Genomic DNA, 20,487 nt, shown 5'->3' with positions numbered 1-20,487 from the left:
CACTGTACATCTTCAGAATGTGTGGCCCTATTTTCTGCCATGCAACCCAGGTGAGTAGCTACCCAAATGGCAAGGCCGCCTGACGGTCGTCCCTTCCCTCCCCACCTGGCAGGTACATGGAATGTGGCGAGTCCCACTCTAGAGTGTTTGTCCCTGGCCCAAGTCTCCTGAAAGAGACAAATATCCTTTTGGTCCACCAAGGAACCTCACTCTGTACAGTTTAAATTGCGCGATAGACCCGCCACATTCCACGATAGGATTTTTAGCGGCTTCACTGTTACGGCAGAGTTTAAGGAGCCAACACTGCTCTGCTGTTCTCCATCCCCAGGGGCTGCATCAGGAAAGGGCTCAGAATAGGGCAGGATGGTGCTCCCCAGTCCATCAGTAACTAATTCTCCGTTAGGCCCATGAACATGGGTATCAGAATCTATGAAGGGACCAGGTAAACCACCAATACGTGACTCCACAACTCCACTACATTCAGCAGGGTTCCTAGATTGGGTAGTACACACAGTGTCCGACTTACTATACAGTAGTCAGTCCACCATTTCCAGACTGCTGAACCTGTTATGGGTGGTTAGATGACTCTGGGCGATTGGGCGCCCATTGCTACCCCTCTCGCCCCCTCCCTCACGTCGAAGCGTTACTAAGGACCAGTCAGCTGTGCAATCTGACAAGTCTGTTAGCGGATAAAAAAAAGGACAGGGGATAGCATGAATGGCTGTCCCAGTGCTATTATGGCTCCAATTACAAATATGCTCCACGGTACGGGGATCCCTAAAATTTACCAGAACACAGTCCCCTGTGATAGTTTTAGTGCTGTGACCCACCCAAGAGAGCCTACGTACCATCAATATTTCACTAGTGACATAAGAGGGTAGTGGTCTATTATGATTTAGCCAGTGAGTCACTTTATTTTTTAAGGAGGTAAACAATTCCTGGCCTGGGTTACTAATTTCCGGAATTCCTGCCAGTACTACCACATATGGACTAGTTTCAGGTGGTAGATCAATTCTAGGTGCCCTCTGAAGTGCTGCTATAGTTACAGACCGACCACTCTCTTTTAATTTTCCTGCAGTAGCAGAAGTACTTCTACTCCGATTCTCTGAACTTATGCGCCGGGCATCAGCAATTTGTGACGTGGATGGTTTATTAACATCCGTGACGGATGGCAAAACAGAGAGGGGGAGATTATGTATTCCAGAGCCATCACATACAGAAGTCGTTTGAACATCGCCCAGGCATGAGCCATTTGACTTCGTCATGTCCCTATTGCCCCGTATAATCAGTTCCAGCTGGGAAAGCTGGAATTCAATGCGCCCAAGTCTATCTTCTATCGGTCCAAGTGAAGATCTCAGTAGATCACCCAATTTAGCAAGGAGAGTGTCTTCGGCCAGCATTATACTTCCACTGGGCTGAGCTGCATCCAAAATAGTTGGCCCTGGGCCCAATACGATCGTTGGTGAATTTGAATTTTGAATTTGAATTTAGAGGAATTTATAGAGCGCACGTGTACCCAGCGGTTTCATGGCGCTAGAGGATGCTTGGCCCAGGGGCTTGGGAAGAAAATTACTGAGATGGGAAAGCTTGTGAAAAAAGAAAAGTCTTAAGGGCCCTGCAGAATTCCAGGTCGGAGGGGACAGATCTAATGTGCAGGGGGAGAGAGTTCCAGAAGGTCGGGGCTGGAACAGCAAATTTCAGACCCCCTGATCTGCTTTTCTTAAATCGGGGTACTGAGAGAAGGAACTTAGCGGAGGAGCGGAGTTCTCTGTTGGGACAGTAGACCTTGATTGCAGATGAAATAAACGCGGGAGCAGTCCCCGCAATGGCCTGGAAGGTGGTACAGCCCAACTTGAAAAGGGCCCGTTCTTTAATTGGCAACCAATGTAATGATTTAAGCAAGGGAGAAGTGTGATGGAATCTGGGCAGCCCATAAATCAGGCGAGCAGCCTTATTTTGGACTAGCTGAAGGCGACGGAGGGCATATGCGGGAGCGCCGTTATACACTATGTTCCCATAGTCCAGCCGAGATAGGACCATTGCCATTAGGATCAGTTTTAAAGCCGGGAGAGAGAAGAACCAGGAAATTTTCCTTATAGTACGGAGAGCCAAAAAGCAGGAGGAGAGTACTGAACTGATCTGGGAGTGGGGTGTGAGGTGTTGATTAAGTGTAATGCCAAGTGTTTTAACTGAGGATGAAGGTAGGGGGAAGTGCCCAGGGAGGGAGGCCAAAAGGTGGGGGACCAGGGGCTGGGAGTGCTACCAGTGACGACAAGTTCCGTCTTGTCCGGATTTAATTTTTAGATGGTTGCAGTTCATCCAGTCTCTAATGAACAGCATAACCGATTGAAAGTTGTGAATGCTAGCGGGGAAATGAGAAAGATGGAAAATAAGTTGGAGGTCGTCGGCGTAGTTATACACGGTGACCTCCATCTGCTGTAATGCAAAGATAAGTGGGAAAATGTAAAGATTAAATAATAAGGGAGAGAGAGAAGACCCTTGGGGGACGCCACACTGGACCGTGCGAGGGGGGGCAGAGAATTCGGCAAGATGGACAGCCTGGGTACGATCTTTTAAGAAGGAGTTGATCCAGGTCATTGCTGGGCCCGATGCCCGCCGCCTGGACACGGGTAAGAAGGGTGGAGTGATCAACCGTGTCAAAGGCGGCGGAGAGATCTAAGAGGACGAGGGCCTGGGGGGTGTTGGTGTCTAGCCCCTCTCTTAGTTCGTCCATCACGGAGATGACAACCTTCTCGGTAGAGTGCCGGGGTCAAAAGCCTGACTGACGGGGAGCAAGGCCCCCACTCTCTTCCACAAAGGTGCAGAGAACCTGGGTGACATGGGCCTCAAGGACTTTGGCCAAAAAGGGGAGAAGGGAAATGGGACGGTAGTTTGATGGAGAGACGGGGTCGGCCCCAGGTTTTTTTAAGATGGGAATGATGGTGGCCGCTTTGTAGGGAACCGGCACAAAGCCCTGTTCAAGGGAGTCGTTCAAAAGGGTGAGGGGGGGAATGGCAATCTGTGAAGATCTTGCGGAGGACATACGCCGGGGCGATGTCCGCAGGGGATCCGGACTTGACGCGAGTCAGCAGGGGGAGGAAGGTTTCTTTTGTCAAAGTGGGTCAGGCTGGACGTGGTGGGGGGAGGCTGGGGGTCACAGAAGGTAGGGGAGGGCGGAGGTATCTTTGCCTTGATAAGTGCGACTTTCTCAATGAAAAAGTCATTAAGAGAGTCACACAGGGGTTAGGAAGGGGGGAATTTTGGGGGAGGCCCTGTCAGAAGAAGCCAGCTCGCAAACTGTGGCGAATATTTCTTTTGGCTGGTTCTCTGCGGCGAGAATTCTCCCCGAGAAATAAGATGTCTTAGCGAGGAGAATATCCCTTTTATATTCATTGAGGATGGAAGTGTAGCGTAGATTGGAAGAAGGGCAATAGGCGCGTCTCCAAGCTCGCTCTGCTTGACGCACTGCCAGTTTTTTTTCCTTGAGAGCGGAAGAGAACCATTTATTTGCATCATGGGCGCGTCTGACTGTGACGCGCTTCAAGGGGGCTACTTCGTCACAGGCCTTCAGGAGCCAGCTATTCAGGGCGGCCAATTGACTTGGTGGCGCGAGGCCAGCGAGGTCAGGGCCAGAGGCTGACAGGGAGGAGCAGAGGGCAGGAATGTCCATTCTGCTCCAGTTCCTCGCCCAGGTGTGTTTGGGAGGGGGAAGGTTATTATCAAAACTAAGATCCAGAACAAAAGAGATCAGAGAATGGTCCGACCATGTACAGGGCATGACAGTAGGAGCGGAAACTAAGAAGTTGAGTGTCCAGATCTGATCCAAGATGTGGCCACGAGTGCGAGTGGGGGTGTGGACCTGGGAGACTAAGTTTAAGCTGAGGAGGAGCTGGGTGAAATCACGGGATATGACGTCTTCGGCTGGATCGTTAGGCCAGAAGTTAAAATCCCCAAGTAACATGACCGAGGAATTGTTGATTGCAAGGGTTCCTAGAAGGTCCTGAATGGCGGGGAGAAAGCTTGGGCCGGGCTGGGAGGGACGATAAATAAGAACGCACGTTAGAGGGACCTGAAAGGAGGCAGAGCGTATGACCAGACAATCTACCGCAGATATGGGAGGGGAAGGAAGCACTTGAAAATGAAGGCCCGCTCGGGCGATCAAGGCAACCCCACCTCCTGTCCGACCCTCCGGCCGGTTGGCCCGGAGGACGAAGTAGGGGGGGGGGGGGGAGGGCTGCCAACACGCTAGGAAGTGAGTCAGAGCGGAACCAAGTCTCTGTCAAGAATAGAAGGTCCGGCTGGACAGAGTCCAAGAAGTCAAACAGTTCCAACTGATGTTTGACAGCCCACCTAGTATTAAGTAAGGAAGCCGACAGATGCGATGGCGTGGGCACCGGGTTAGGGATGGACAGTGACCGGAGGGGGACAGGGAGGAGAGGGGAAAGGGAAGGCAGGGCGGCAGGAGGGGTGGGGGAAGGTGATGTTCGGGCAAGGCCAAGTTCATTAATCCGTGCACGGGTGGCCGCTTGGGGTAGCCAATGGTCCTGGAATGAGCATAGTTGTGCAGCAGAGTAAGATGATGATGTGCCTTAACTAGGCATATCATTCACAGCTTTGGTCCCCTTTCCTTTCGATGTTGTAGCACTATCACCCAGCCCTTCAGCACGTTTAGACTTCCTTCCACCCGCAGTAGACGCGGCAGCGCGCTTTCTCTTGGGTTTGGCGCCATCTTGACCTTCCCGGGCTGACGGGTGGGTGATTTCAGAGGCGAATTAGCCGGGATTGGAATGACAGTAGTGGACAAAACTTCTGACATTTCTGAACAAACAGTAGGTGACATGCGCTCATTCTCCTGGGAGACCGGTGGATTATGTATGGTTACTAGAACAGGGGGTATATTAGCGCGACTGCTGCACTCGGGTGTCCGGGCATCGGCAAAATGACCCATTGAGGAGCGTCTGGCCAGGGCCAGATCTCACGACACCCGGCGCTCCATCAAAGTTATCCCCTGATCAATAACAATATTCGCTCTAGTTATAAAATTATCCAAAGTCCCAGTTAGGTGACCCCTAGCAGTCAAGGCTTTGTTCCTCGTCTCACGTGCAGCCATACTATTACTAAAAAGGCCTTCTGACAAAAGAGTGCTTGCAATAAACCAAGGGAATAAGTACGTGATATATAGCAGGCGTTAAAGGGGTGGCCCGGTCTGGTCTTTTACAGGCTAAAACAGGCCCACCCGCCCGCGCGTCCAGCGGAAGTGCACGTAGCTAAATGCAGGCAGGAAGTGGGCGGGAAGATTCCCCAGCTACGGCCGGTGATGAGGCGCAACGGCTGCTGGTCCTTGCAGTCCCGCAGTCCCGCACCTTGAATCCTGACTCCAGAGGCTACAAAGTCCCTCACAGTAACCCCAGTGAGAAGCACAATGTCCCAGGTAATCCACAAACAAACAACCACTGCGAGCGGCGTCGGAACGTCCCTCCGCAATGCCTCCAGGAGAAAGCCACTCCCCTCACAGCTGCGATGAAAACCTGATTGTGGCACAGGTAAGCGCAGGGCTTTAAGTGGGCCGGGTCGGTCCGGGTCTGAGCACCGCCAGTTTTTTTTTGGGGCCCTCGAAACGGGTCTCTATCGGGCTCTATTTTCCCGGCTGGCAAAGGTAGTCCGTTCTTTATTTATTTTTTTCCAGACCCGTTTCTAGGGCCCCAAAAAAACTGCTGGTGCTCAGACTCTGCCTCTGCTCACTTAAAGCCCTGGCGGTTGCTGCTTGTTTAGGAAATCTGCTGGGACATTTTGCACTACTGCAGTGAGAGCTCCGTTTCCTCACTCAGTAGTAGTCACGGCATGACGTCCATGCCAGGTGAGCTTTGTTGGAGGAAGGGAAATCCTTTAAGAGAGCCATTTTCTCTCAGGATTTCCCTTCTCTCCTCTCTTTCCAGCGCAGAAGCAACGTCGTGGTGGTGCCAGCGCGGGACCTTTACCATCGCAGGAGCAACGTCGATGATAAAAAACTGAAGAGGCAGAGGCCCCCAGGCAGCCTGCTCCAGCACGACCTACCCGACCTTCACTTGATGAATTTGCGCCGTGTTTAGAACTGGAGAGGTCGGGGAAATTCGTTTCAGCATTTTTCACCTGTGAAGCCCCATCCTTGATCGGTAAGTGCAGTGGGTTATCCCCACAGTTTGATTATAATCATTTTTTTGTTTCAGCTTGCATAACGTGTAGATTCTAGTCACAAACTTGCATGTTTGTTTTTTATGTGTGTTTTGTTATTGACAGCCAAGTGCCTCCTGGCAAGGGACTGTACTCTGTGTAGCATCCTGCTACAATAACTACAGACACAGTTAGATATGATTACTGGAGCTTTATTCTCATGCTCCCTGCCTGTCTCCTGTCCCTACTCTAACTGACTTCCCCTCGCTCCGGCTCCTCCTCTTCCTGCCCTCCCCTGTCTCCACCCACAACCACTAGTCTGCTAACTTCACAACATCTCCCCCTTTTGTAACAAAACAAATGAAAACTGTGACTTCTTAGTCCATTTCTGCAATAAGTCTTCTGGGTGGACGGGTATCCCGATGAGGTTGTGGCGACTTGACACTCGGACCAATGCTGTTCGGTGTTTCATCGACAGGACTAATGTTCTCGCAATCATCTGTCCGTGGTTCAGCCGAACCAGGAATGGCTACTTCACTAGATGCAGCTTCAGTGGTGTCTTGTGATAGTTTCTTGAAGTGTGAAATGTTTCTGGTGATTCGCCGCTGCTCCGATTCTGCAATCAACATAGTTCCTTTCCGTTTTGTGATTACTAACGGTTCATCCTTGAAAGGGCAGTCAGTCTTCCTCTGCTGCTCTTGTCTGACAAGTACCTGGTCCCCTTCATGTAACGAGAGTGACCTTGCTCTCCTCCGTCGATCTGCGTATGACTTCATCTTGTCTTTTCGGTGTTTGTCAGTCACCATCATCTCTTGATGTTCTCGAGCAGGTGACACTGATGGTCGTAAGGCACCTTCCCACGTTGGAATGCGGTTCCGCATGGGACGTCCCAGCATGAGAGTCGCTGGGCATTGCCCTGTGGTTGCATGAGGGGTTGTTCGGTAGGCTCGGAGGACCTCATTGAGGGCTACTTGTAAGTCCTTTCCCTCCGCCGTTGCATGCTGAAAAGTCTTTTTAAGCGTGGCCATGAATCTTTCGATTGTTCCATTGGCCTGTGGCCAGAGGGGCGTAATCTTACGGTGGTGGAAATCTAGATGTTTTGCAAACGCTGCAAAGTCTTGTCCATTGAATGGGGGCCCATTGTCCGTCTTCACTTTAGAGGGAACTCCCCAAGCCGCAAAGACTTCATCAAGCACCTTGAGAGTGCTCGCGGCATTAGTCGATGGTACAAAGTGTGCAAAGGGATATCTGGAATGTTCATCAATGATGGCCAACACATATTTGCCCGATGACAGGGGTCCATAGAAATCAATGGCAATCTCTTGCCACACTCCCGGTGGAAGGGGGGTCATGTTCAATGGTGCTGGAGGATCATTTTTGCTTGTGAGCTGACAGAGGTGACAATCCTTCAAAGTGGCTTCCACCATTTGGTCAAGGTATGGAAACCATACTCGCTCTCTCAGTGCACGCTTGGTTGACACAATACCCCGATGTCCTTCATGAGCAAGTGCAACTACTCCTTGTCTCAGTTTGGTAGGGATTACAATTCGCTGGTCTCTCAGCAGTATGCCATCAGTGGTGGCAGACAGTTCACTGCATACATGTTGGAAAGCTTGCATTTCCTGTTTGAGGAGTGGATCAGTCTCTTCATCCTTAGAGTCGTGTCTCCACCTGTTGTGTCGAATTCGGCGTAGGACTTTCTGCATGACAATGTCTTGGGACGTACTTTCACGGATGGTGTCCATTGGAATGGCAGGAGGGAGAGCTTGATCTGTCACAAAGTGTATGTATTCTTCCGCAATGGAGGGATTAGAGACTGACGATGCAAGTGGATGTCTAGACATGTAGTCAGCCGGGTTTTCTGACTTCCCCGGCTTGTGGACGATGGTAAATGTGTATTCCTGTAACCTTAGGCCCCACCTCTCAATTCTTGGGGGCATCTTGGATCGGGGATTTCCGTAAATGGTGACAAGGGCTTGGTGGTCTGTAATTAGAGTGAAGTGCTTACCATATATGAAAACATGAAAATGTTCACATGCCCACACTACGGCAAGACTTTCTTTCTCGGGCTGCGAGTATGCCCTCTCCGGGTCAGTTAGGCTGCGACTCGCATAAGCAATGATTCGACGTTGATCTGAATCGTTGTCATACTGTGCCAGGATGGCTCCAAGCCCAACGGGGCTGGCGTCCACAGTTATTTCCGTTTTTCGTTGTGGATTGAAGTATGACAAGTGATCTGCAGTTGCCACCGCCTTCTTGATTTCTTTGAAAGCTTTCTCACATTGGGGAGTCCATTCAAACGGTTGACCCTGTTTGGTCAAGATGCGGAGGGGGTGGCTGATCGTCGCATAGTCCTGGATATACAGAGCACAGTAACTGGTCATCCCAAGGAATGACCGGAGCTCATTGACATCTTGAGGACTCTTGGTGTTGTTCAGAGTCCCAATTTTGTCGGGGTCAGGTTTCATGCCAGCACCGGAGAAGATATGACCAAAGAATTTTAATGTGTCTTGATGAAATTCACATTTGTCTCTGTTCAGGGTCAGGTTTGCTTCCAGTAGTGCGTGACAGACATGATTGAGTGCAATGTCATGTTCTCGTAGATCAGAGCCATACACAAGGATGTCATCACTATAGTTGAGCGTATTGGGAATGTTCTGGATGACTTGTCTAATAGCTTCTTGAAATATTTCAGCTGCTGAGGAAACTCCAAAGCTGAGCCTCTTATATCTAAACAACCCAAGATGAGTTGCAAATGTGGTGATGTATCTGGATTTTGCCTCTAGTTCCAGTTGATGGTATCCCTTATTTAAGTCCAATTTGGAGAACACCTTCGCCCTGTTGAGAGCTGAGATCATGTCGCTCAAGTGTGGTCCTGGGTGTCTCTCTCTTTCAATTGCAGTGTTGGGCAAACGCATGTCTACACAGAGTCTGACTTTGTTGGCGGTGCCCTTTTTGGGGACAATGACTACTGGAGATACCCACGGTGTTGGGCCTTCGGTGCGCTCGATGATGTCAGCGGCTAGCAGGTCCTGGAGTTCCTCTTCCACCGCGGTCTGTAAATGGAATGGCACCCTTCGTGGATGCTGAGCAACTGGCCTGACTTGTTCGTTGATGTGCAGCTGCACTTGACAGTCCTTTAACTTGCCTAGCCCTTGAAATAGTCTGGGGAACTGACGGGTCACGTCTTGGTTTCCACTGACCTTGAAAAGAATTTCCACTAGGTGAAGGCGTTCTGCTGTCGGTAAGCTCAACAGACAGTCTGCTTCAGGGCCATTGATAACGTGGATGACTGCCGAGATGGTTGTGTCTTTCTGTTTAAGGGTTGTCGAGAACTTCCCCAGGCAAGGAAGTGGCTTCTTGGCCATCCATGTGAAAACTCTGACGGGTGCGAATGACAGAGGGGGACGCGGACTCATTCTTTCGTATTCAGTGACTGGAATATAGTTCAGAGACGCACCTGTGTCTAGTACAAATTTGGTGTCGTGATTGCCAACCTTGATGTCCAGCCTCGGATATGTTTTGAGCTGATCTGGATCCGCAGCTAAGTTCAAATATTCAATAGTATATACAGAGTCTCTGGATGACGGCCTGGATTCCTTGGACTGTGATCTCCGGTCCCACCTGGACCGACGTGACTCCCTGCTGGAGTGTGACGACCCTGACGACAGCTCAGTTTGGTCTTGAACCGCTCGTGCATGGTATCTTCGGCTGTCAGATCGGGACATTCTTGAGGTACCTCCTCGTGGCTCAGGCTGAACTGTCCTGTTGGTTCCACCTCTTCTCTCTTTGTGGTACTCCCCACACATCGCTTCAAAATGATTGGTTCTGCCGCATTTCCGGCATTTCTGACCCATGGCAGGGCAGCTATCCACATGGGGGTAATCATACCCACACTGAAAACACTTCCTTATATTTTCAGATCTTTTTTCTTTCTTCCACGGTTCTCGCCGCTGATGTCGTGATTGTTCCTGACGAGATGACGGGCGTGACCTCCACTGCTTGTCTCTCGAGCTCCTTCGCTGGTCACTTCTAGCGTGCACACGTCGCACTAACTCGCGACTCCCTTTGTGCCCTGTTTCGATGGCAGCTGCATGCTCCTCCGCTTGATCAAAGATCCGTGTCATCTCCTCGATCTCATCTAGTGTATGTTCTTTCCTCAGCAACCGTCTCCTCAGTTGGTCGGAGTGACAACCATCAATTATTTGTGATTTTACTGCAGCATCAGTAGAGAAGTTATCAAATGCGCAATGCTTGGCTAGTCTCCTCAGTCGCATCATGAAAGCACTCATCGGTTCTTCCTTCCCTTGACGTGCTGAGTGGAAGGTGTGTCGTTCATAGTCGACGTTCTTTTTGTGAAGGAACCTTTTGTTCAGTGCGTCACGCACTTTGTCATATGTGTCCGCCTCTGTGGCAGGAAGGTCCTTAATTATTTTGACAATTTCCCGCCCCGCCAAGTTACGCAGGGCAATCAACTTCTTTTTATCTTCAGTCACTTCTGATCCTTCGATATAGTCTTCGAATTCTTCAAACCATTCTTGCCATTTGGGGTCCATGGTTCCCCCAGTGGTCACTTTGAGGGGCTCGGGCGCTCGCAGGTGTGACCCGCCTGGGACCGTAGGCTTGACGTCTGGCGGCTGTCGATCTTCATCAGACATCGTTGCAGTGTTTGTTTATGTCTCTGTCACACTCACTTGGTTTCACCAGTGCTTGTTTATTTTCAGATACCAATGCTTGTTTCTTTGCCAATGCTTGATTAATTTCGGGTATCAATGCTTGTTTGTTTTCGGGTATCAATGCTTGTTTCTTTGCCAATGCTTGTTTGTTTTCAGGTACCAATGCATGTTTCTTTATCAATGCTTGTTTGTTTCTGGGTACCAATGCTTGTTTCTTTACCAATGCTTATTTCTTTGCCAGTGCTTGTTGCCTTTCCTTGGTGCCTGACTTCAAAATGGCCGCCCGTTGAAAACCAAGGGGTCTGTCTTGACGAGCGCCTGACTCTAAGATGGCCGCCGTCAGTACAGTTACACGAGGCTTTCTCTCTCTCTCGGCTCAGGCACTCCAGACTCACCGGCCAGCAGTCACAGGGCAGCGCGCTCCAGCTATCACTATTCTTTGGCCACCACAGCAACCAGGTGAGGTTGGGGTGGGCTCCCGCCTTGCTCTGCACGTTCCCGCTTTTCCTTCGCGGCGATCTGCCGACTTACACGCATCAGGCGTGAGGATTTCACCGGCGGCGGGATTTCAGGCCCGGGCTTCCCGTCGCTTGGTCGCTCTTGCTGGGCGGTCGTGACGGACGTCGTCCTCGACGCTGGGGGTACTTCTCCTTCACTTTGGGGCACACAGCAGGGTCGGAGTAGGCTCCCGATCTCTGCACTGCTAATGCTCACGCTTCTGGCGGGGTCGTGTGTCGGCGCGCTCCGCTTCTCCTTTCTTCGAGCCTTTCAGCGCTCGGATGCGCAGCCCCTCACAGCTCCCTCAGGAGGGGGGGGGGCGCAGGTTGCCTGCTGCTGGCCTCTTCTCTTGGGGCATCAGCGACTCGCAATTCTCGGCAGCATTTTCTTTTCTTGGTACTGCCGGGGACAGGGTGTCTCTCTAGACTTTCTGCAGGCAGTGGGTTTGACTGGATCCCATTCTCGTCGCCAGTTGTAGCATCCTGCTACAATAACTACAGACACAGTTGGATATGATTACTGGAGCTTTATTCTCATGCTCCCTGCCTGTCTCCTGTCCCTACTCTAACTGACTTCCCCTCGCTCCGGCTCCTCCTCTTCCTGCCCTCCCCTGTCTCCACCCACAACCACTAGTCTGCTAACTTCACAACACTCTGCAACGAATTATTTTGTCACTTTTTGTTAAAAGGGTACGTCGAAAAACTGTACAGTTTTAGTTGGGAGAAAGTCACGGGGGTGGGGGGATTAAAGGGACTGTACAGGTCGTGAGGGCCTGTATCTGCGCTGGAGAGGTGGCAAGGGCCTGTATCTGTGCTGGAGGGGTGGGGAGGGCCTGTGTCTGTGCGAGGTGGGGATGGCCTGTGTCTGTGCTGGAGAGGTGGGGAGGGCCTGTGTCTGTGCGAGGTGGTGAGGGCCTGTATCTGTGCGAGGTGGTGAGGGCCTGTATCTGTGCTGGAGGGGTGGCGAGGGCCTGTATCTGTGTTGGAGAGGTGGGGAGGGCCTGTGTCTGTGCGAGGTGGTGAGGGCCTGTATCTGTGCTGTAGAGGTGGTGAGGGCCTGTGTCTGTGCTGGAGAGGTGGGGAGGGCCTGTGTCTGTGCTGGAGAGGTGGGGAGGGCCTGTGTCTGTGCTGGAGGGGTGGGGAGGGCCTGTGTCTGTGCGAGGTGGCGAGGGCCTGTATCTGTGTTGGAGAGGTGGGGAGGGCCTGTGTCTGTGCTGGAGGGGTGGGGAGGGCCTGTGTCTGTGCGAGGTGGTGAGGGCCTGTATCTGTGCTGTAGAGGTGGTGAGGGCCTGTGTCTGTGCTGGAGAGGTGGGGAGGGCCTGTGTCTGTGCTGGAGGGGTGGGGAGGGCCTGTATCTGTGTTGGAGAGGTGGGGAGGGCCTGTGTCTTTGCTGGAGGGGTGGGGAGGGCCTGTGTCTGTGCTGGGGAGGGCCTGTGTCTGTGCGAGGTGGTGAGGGCCTGTATCTGTGTTGGAGAGGTGGGGAGGGCCTGTGTCTGTGCTGGAGGGGTGGGGAGGGCCTGTATCCGTGCTGTAGAGGTGGTGAGGGCCTGCATCTGGGCTGGAGAGGTGGGGATGGCCTGTGTCTGTGCTGGAGAGGTGGGGAGTGCCTGTGTCTGTGTGAGGTGGGGATGGCCTGTATCTGCGCTGGAGAGGTGGCGAGGGCCTGTATCTGTGCTGGAGGGGTGGGGAGGGCCTGTGTCTGTGCGAGGTGGTGAGGGCCTGTATCTGTGCTGGAGGGGTGGCGAGGGCCTGTATCTGTGTTGGAGAGGTGGGGAGGGCCTGTGTCTGTGCTGGAGGGGTGGGGAGGGCCTGTGTCTGTGCGAGGTGGTGAGGGCCTGTATCTGTGCTGTAGAGGTGGAGAGGGCCTGTATCTGTGCTGGAGGGGTGGGGAGGGCCTGTGTCTGTGCGAGGTGGGGAGGGCCTGTATCTGTGCTGGAGGGGTGGGGAGGGCCTGTATCTGTGCTGGAGGGTTGGGGAGGGCCTGTATCCGTGCTGTAGAGGTGGTGAGGGCCTGCATCTGGGCTGGAGAGGTGGGGATGGCCTGTGTCTGTGCTGGAGAGGTGGGGAGTGCCTGTGTCTGTGCGAGGTGGGGATGGCCTGTGTCTGTGCTGGAGAGGTGGGGAGGGCCTGTGTCTGTGCTGTAGAGGTGGTGAGGGCCTGTATCTGTGCTGTAGAGGTGGTGAGGGCCTGTATCTGTGCTGGAGGGTGGGGAGGGCCTGTGTCTGTGCTGGAGGGGTGGGGAGGGCCTGTATCCGTGCTGTAGAGGTGGTGAGGACCTGCATCTGGGCTGGAAATGTGGGGATGGCCTGTGTCTGTGCTGGAGAGGTGGGGAGGGCCTGTGTCTGTGCTGGAGGGGTGGGGAGGGCCTGTATCCGTGCTGTAGAGGTGGTGAGGGCCTGCATCTGGGCTGGAGAGGTGGGGATGGCCTGTGTCTGTGCTGGAGAGGTGGGCAGTGCCTGTGTCTGTGCGAGGTGGGGATGGCCTGTGTCTGTGCTGGAGAGGTGGGGAGGGCCTGTGTCTGTGCTAGAGGGGTGGGGAGGGCCTGTGTCTGCGAGGTGGTGAGGGCCTGTATCTGTGCTGGAGAGGTGGCGAGGGCCTGTATCTGTGCTGGAGAGGTGGGGAGGGCCTGTGTCTGTGCTGGAGGGGTGGGGAGGGCCTGTGTCTGTGCTGGAGGGGTGGGGAGGACCTGTATCCGTGCTGTAGAGGTGGTGAGGACCTGCATCTGGGCTGGAAATGTGGGGATGGCCTGTGTCTGTGCTGGAGGGGTGGGGAGGGCCTGTGTCTGTGCTGGAGGGGTGGGGAGGGCCTGTGTCTGTGCTGGAGGGGTGGGGAGGACCTGTATCCGTGCTGTAGAGGTGGTGAGGACCTGCATCTGGGCTGGAAATGTGGGGATGGCCTGTGTCTGTGCTGGAGAGGTGGGGAGGGCCTGTGTCTGGGCTGGAGAGGTGGGGATGGCCTGTGTCTGTGCTGGAGAGGTGGGGAGTGCCTGTGTCTGTGCGAGGTGGGGAGGGCCTGTGTCTGTGCTGTAGAGGTGGGGAGGGCCTGTGTCTGTGCTGTAGAGGTGGTGAGGGCCTGTATCTGTGCTGTAGAGGTGGTGAGGGCCTGTATCTGTGCTGGAGGGGTGGGGAGGGCCTGTGTCTGTGCTGGAGGGGTGGGGAGGGCCTGTATCCGTGCTGGAGAGGTGGGGAGGGCCTGTATCTGTGCTGGAGAGGGCCTGTGTCTGTGCTGGAGGGGTGGGAGGGCCTGTGTCTGTGCGAGGTGGGGATGGCCTGTGTCTGTGCTGGAGAGGTGGGGAGGGCCTGTGTCTGTGCTGGAGGGGTGGGGAGGGCCTGTGTCTGTGCTGTAGATGTGGCGAGGGCCTGTATCTGTGCTGGAGAGGTGGGGAGGGCCTGTGTCTGTGCTGGAGGCGTGGGGAGGGCCTGTGTCTGTGCTGGAGGGGTGGGGAGGGCCTGTGTCTCTGCAAGGTGGGGATGGCCTGTGTCTGTGCTGGAGAGGTGGGGAGGGCCTGTGTCTGTGCTGGAGGGGTGGGGAGGGCCTGTGTCTGTGCTGTAGAGGTGGCGAGGGCCTGCATCTGTGCTGGAGAAGTGGGGAGGGCCTGTGTCTGTGCTGGAGAATTGGGGAGGGCCTGTGTCTGTGCTGGAGGGGTGGGGAGGGTCTGTGTCTGTGCTGGAGGGGTGGGGAGGGCCTGTGTCTGTGCTGGAGGGGTGGGGAGGGCCTGTATCCGTGCTGTAGAGGTGGGGAGGGCCTGTATCTGTGCTGGAGAGGTGGCGAGGGCCTGTATCTGTGCTGGAGAAGTGGGGAGGGCCTGTGTCTGTGCTGTAAAGGTGGTGAGGGCCTGTATCTGTGCTGGAGAGGTGGCGAGGGCCTGTATCTGTGCTGGAGGGGTGGGGAGGGCCTGTGTCTGTGCTGGAGGGGTGGGGAGGGCCTGTGTCTGTGCTGGAGGGGTGGGGAGGGCCTGTGTCTGTGCGAGGTGGGGATGGCCTGTGTCTGTGCTGGAGAGGTGGGGAGGGCCTGTGTCTGTGCTGGAAGGGTGGGGAGGGCCTGTGTCTGTGCTGGAAGGGTGGGGAGGGCCTGTGTCTGTGCTGTAGAGGTGGTGAGGGTCTGTATCTGTGCTGTAGAGGTGGGGAGGGCCTGTGTCTGCTGGAGGGGTGGGGAGGGCCTTTATCCGTGCTGGAGAGGTGGCGATGGCCTATGTCTGTGCTGGTGGGGAGGGGAGGGCTTGCGTCTGTACTGGAGAACTAAGTAATGTTCTGATTTGTTACCTTTGCCTCAAATTGTAAAGCGCTCTGGTATCCTTCGGGATCAAGTTTGTGCTATTTAAAACTTTATAAATTAATTTTAAAACAAATCCTGTGAGCAGCAGTTCACCCTAACAGGGCCATACATCCTGCTCAGTTTATCAAGAGGGCAGCTCCCAGGCAGTTGGAGAGCTGAAGGCCATGCACATCCATCATTGTTATTTTGTTGAGAGGGCACAGATAGCAGTGGATTGCCTTGTAGTTTTTCGAATTTGATGTCCTCTCTGAGCCATGTCTGGCAGTAAAAGGGGGTTTTAGCATTGTACAAACTTCAGCAAAACTCAGAACTTAGATCAAGGTTTATGTTGAGCCAGAGATCCCCTGTATATTTCCCAAAGATTTCTTAATGCTTACATTTAATGGCGCACCTTCCCGCGCGCCCATTCCTGGCAACCCAGATGGTAATTAGGACGTTTTTGCTTTCCAGTCTGCCATTGGCATGGTTAGGTGTCTGCCTGTCTGAAGAGCCATTCTTGTTGGATAGCCATGTGTGCCTGTGACCTTCAAGTGCTTTGTGTACTCTGGGGATGAAGGGCAAGTAACCTGTCCTGTGAAAAGTAGGGAGAGATTTCTCCCCATATTTTGCCATATATGGTTGATCTTTCCTATATCCTTTAACCATCAAACCACCAAACGTTAGAGTGCTGCCACAAATTATGTTCTCTTTTGTAGAGCTGGTAGGCTTGCTAGTTAGCGCCCCAAAGGCTTTCCATGATTCAGAGTAAGGTCCGATGACTATCGTGTAGTGAACATGCCCCTCTGAAAAAGACTTGCAGAAATTTCCGTAAATCCTTCAGCTTCGAGTTGGTAAGATATTAAAATGTGTACCACTGTTTTCACAACTGAAACTTTTTCTATTTTGTAAGAAATATGAAATGTCCATTCACTACACTTTCTGCTGGAGTGTTCTTGAGAGCCTGGCCTGGTCAAGGCATTTTGTTCTGGTTCAGACTCCTGCCCACAGCAGCGTTCCACCATCATAGCTGAAGAAAGGAATGGATTTGCTGATGTTGCTTCAAGCGACATCTCCTTCCAAGGTGTTCTGACTGCAGACCACCTGAGACACATCTTTAGGTTCTGAGGTGGTAGAGTTAATCCTATCCAGAGAGCTGTGGTGGATGCAATGTGGCACATTGATGTCAGTGCCTCAGGATATTCATTATACTGTGCAGTGATATACAAATATACAAGGATGGCAATGCCTAGGAGTGTTCTTTATATTGTGCAGTGAGGTAGGAAGAGAGCAGTGCCTACGGGTACTCTTTATTCCATGCAGTGACGCAGTATGATGGCAGTGCCTCTGGATATTATTTATTCCATACAGTGATGCAGTAGTCTATTCCTGCTTTGTGGGTTTGTTCTGTGGGTTTAGTATGGTTTGTGTTCTGGGGTAGGGTGCTACTCGCCGAAAAAGCAATGCAACACCTTGGGGGTAGCAAGTGCTATATAAATGTATACCTTTTCCCTCTCAATCCAAATGACTAACACATCCACCACTCAAATTACTTTCATATTTCACTATACTAATTTGCCACTAATCCTTTATGGATTTCGTAGTAGCATGCTACTCGCCGAAAAAGCGATGCAACGCCTCATCAGGGGTAGTAAGTGTGACATAAATCAAAATACTATACATTGGGCCTTAGCAGGGAGTATGTGTGTGGGAGGACTGTGCAGGCAGTGTGTACCGGCATCCATGTGTGAGGCAGCGAACAAGTCCTGTGTATGCAAATCAGGAAGGAGTAAGTAGACTGGAGTACAGTACATACAGATGAACCAGTGCCATCTTAAGGACTTTTGGAGACCCGGGGAAGACGTATTTTGGGATCTCCAGATCAGGAAAACCTTACAACTTCACTGCACAATGAGAGATACTTTCAGGAACAGCACAAAATGAAGAGTAACATCTGCCTGCCAAATGGCACTTCAATTAAACATTGTTGATCACTGGCGTAAACTATTCAATTTTTGTTGCAGATAAGAGGCTCAATATTCTATTTTCGTGAAGGAAGGCCTTATCACCTGGAAACCAAAATCAGCAGAGGAAACCAGCAGAGCAAGATTTTCTTTTCTTTTTCAGATATACCAGTCCAGCCTCCAAGAAGGAAGTTCTACATTTACCATGGCTACTAGTAGCTTATCTGCTTCTGCTCGAAGCGCAAGTCTATGCAGTCTTCAATGATTGACTTCCTACCGTCACTGAAGCGCCAGCGTGTTACAGGGGAGTCTTGTCCAGTGCAACCAACTAGTGATGAAGCTAGTAAAACCCAGCAAGAGTCTGACAGGGACAGTCCACCATTATAAAAACTTCAACGTGTGCCAGAGAAAGAAACTGTCAAACTCCCTGACTGCTGGAACACTAAACAGTGGTATTACTTTCAGGAGGAATATAAATGGTTGTATCTTAAGTCAGGCAATATTGGATGTTCTTCCTGTAAACGGGCTAAATCAACAGGTCTTTCAGTGCACAATAACACCCAAGGCATGCGCGTAAGTAAAGTGTGGGCAGATGGCGAGGTTGGTCCTTCCGGTGACGGAAAAGCTTTCAGGCAGAAACAGCTCAGGAAGAAGATTATGGAGCATAAGGCGAGCGCTGGTCACTTGGCAGCTGAGGACATTCTTACAGCTCAGCAGAAAAATACATTGGTGGTGGCAGTACACGAATGTAATGCAAAACATATGGAGAGCACATGCAGGGTATTTGACACTGCCTACTACTTGGCAAAAAAAGATCGCCCTTTCACTGACCACCCTGATCTAATTCTCCTTCAGGCAAAGAATGGCAGCGCAATGGGACGTGTTTTGCACAGCAATGTGACTGCAACTGAAATAATAAAACACATTGCATTGGAAATGCAACAAAGATTGGTCTGTTATATCAGACAACACAAACCAAAGATCACAGTATTAATTGATGAGAGCACTTCTATTAGCAGTGCTTCTACCTTGATCATCTACCTCCGTGGCATTTTTGGAAATGAAAGTACCCCAGTGACCATCTATTTCGGCCTCCTGGAGCTGGCAGAAACGAATGCTATTGGCGTAAAGACCGCTCTCCTAAACTACTTTGAAAAAGTTGGACTCACAAAAAGTCTGCTTCATGATATCTTGATTGCGGTATGTATTGATGGAGCAGCAGTTATGTTTGGGAAAAAAGGAGGAGTAGTAGCATTGTTGAAATCAGAATTTCCAAATCTTGTACTGACATGGCACTGTTTGGCTCACAGACTAGAACTTGCTGTGGCAGATACAGTTGATGAGGCTGCAGGGGTCAATCACTTCAAGATTTTCATGGACTCATTGTATGCCACATACAGCATGTCACCCAAAAACCTGAGAGAGCTAAATCTTGCCGCCAGCGAGCTATGTGTACAGCTTCAGAAGATAGGGAAAATGCTTGATACTAGATGGGTAGCATCCAGTTACAGATCTGTGAAAGTTGTTTGGAACCGCTTCCCTGCCTTGTGCAAACATTTTGAGAATGCTTCTAAAGACCCATCCAGACCCATAAGAGACCAGAGTAAGTATGAAGGTCTCTTGAAGAAGCTTACATCCTATTCTTTTATCAGAGATTTGGGGGTAATGTGTGATGCACTTCAAGAGCTCAAAGACTTATCACTTTCCTTACAGAAGAGGGATATTACAATTGTTAATGCCCACAGACTTTTGGTTAGTCAAGTACGCATATTTATAGCAATGAAGGACTCCCCAGGGGAGTTTGCATCTGCGGCTCAGAGAGCAGTGGACGAGGGCAAATTCAAGAATGTTCCTCTTTCCCATGGTAGAAGCAACTCTGTTGCCCTTAATCAAAATCAGTTTTACCAAAGCCTGTCTGTAAATATAAATAAACGATGTGCCCCGGATTCTGAGAAAGAACTTATAGCCAGCTTCAGTGTGCTAGATGCAAGCAACTTGCCTTCTGGTGATGAATGTATTCTTTATGGGGAAACCGATATCCAGAAACTGTGTTCAGAGTTTCAGCTGCCAGCAAGAGATACTATCCAAGCTTTTAGACTTTTCAAAGATTTTGGTGGAAAGAAAACCCCTGAAGCATTAAAAGTTAGTCGTTTGCATGGAAACCCTGCCAGCAAGTAATGCGGATTGCGAGAGAGGTTTCAGCGCAATGAACTTAATTGCTTGTCCAACAAGGGCCTCTCTTCTTGTAGAGACCATTTCTTCATGCCTATGGGTAAAACTCAATGGTCCTCCATTTGAAACATTTGATGCAAAGCTGTATGTGAAGAGTTGGCTTGCAAAAGGTAGAAGGTCCGCTGAAGAAAATTGTTGCGAGAAACCCCAGAAAAATAATCACACTGAATATCTTCAAGGGTTTTGGGGAATCCTGCAATAGATTTCTAAGTAATATAAATAATTTTTACATGTTTTTTAAAAGTGTTTTTGCCTATTTTATTATCCTTTGCTGGATGCAACTTCATGATTTTCTTAAGCACACAATGCTAGTTATCTTGATTTAGACCACGCCCCTACTCGGATAGACCACGCCCCTACTCGGATAGGCCACACCCCTTTATGAGAGTAGCCACACCCCTTTAGAGCACCCCCATTTTTTTTCCCCACTTAAAGCCCTGGGTAAGCGCGTCCCCTACTCACAAAGTCTGCCAGCAGACAATGCACTTTGTCCCAACCAGCGCTACCGCCCGCAAAAAAAAACCTTGAGGTTTTTGCTAGCTCCACACACTCACCGGAATACCTCACAGGCTACTGTATCCGGAGCATGGAAAATAAACTGGGAACAATCTGTCAAGCACCATTCACTTCACCAGCTGCTCGCCAGTATCGACAGCTCCCTTGCAGCAGGCTCCTCTCTCCACACGGTGGTGCTGGCGAGCCGTCCTTGCTCGTGAA

At 51.4% G+C, this 20,487-nt stretch overlaps 1 protein-coding gene across 1 annotated transcript; it reads left to right on the top strand.

The window, feature by feature from the left end:
* The first annotated feature begins 11,155 nt into the window (after positions 1-11,155).
* On the top strand, positions 11,156-19,972 carry LOC144824182 (E3 SUMO-protein ligase KIAA1586-like). The gene is given in 3 exon segments (XM_078683338.1): positions 11,156-11,285; positions 17,945-19,676; positions 19,678-19,972. Coding segments are annotated over 3 exon segments (2,157 nt in total).
* Positions 19,973-20,487: the final 515 nt, after the last annotated feature.

The sequence above is a fragment of the Lissotriton helveticus genome, chromosome 3_1 (genome assembly GCF_964261635.1).
Source record: "Lissotriton helveticus chromosome 3_1, aLisHel1.1, whole genome shotgun sequence".
Classification (NCBI taxonomy): Eukaryota; Metazoa; Chordata; class Amphibia; order Caudata; family Salamandridae; genus Lissotriton; species Lissotriton helveticus.
This window is presented reverse-complemented; position numbering and strand designations above follow the sequence as displayed.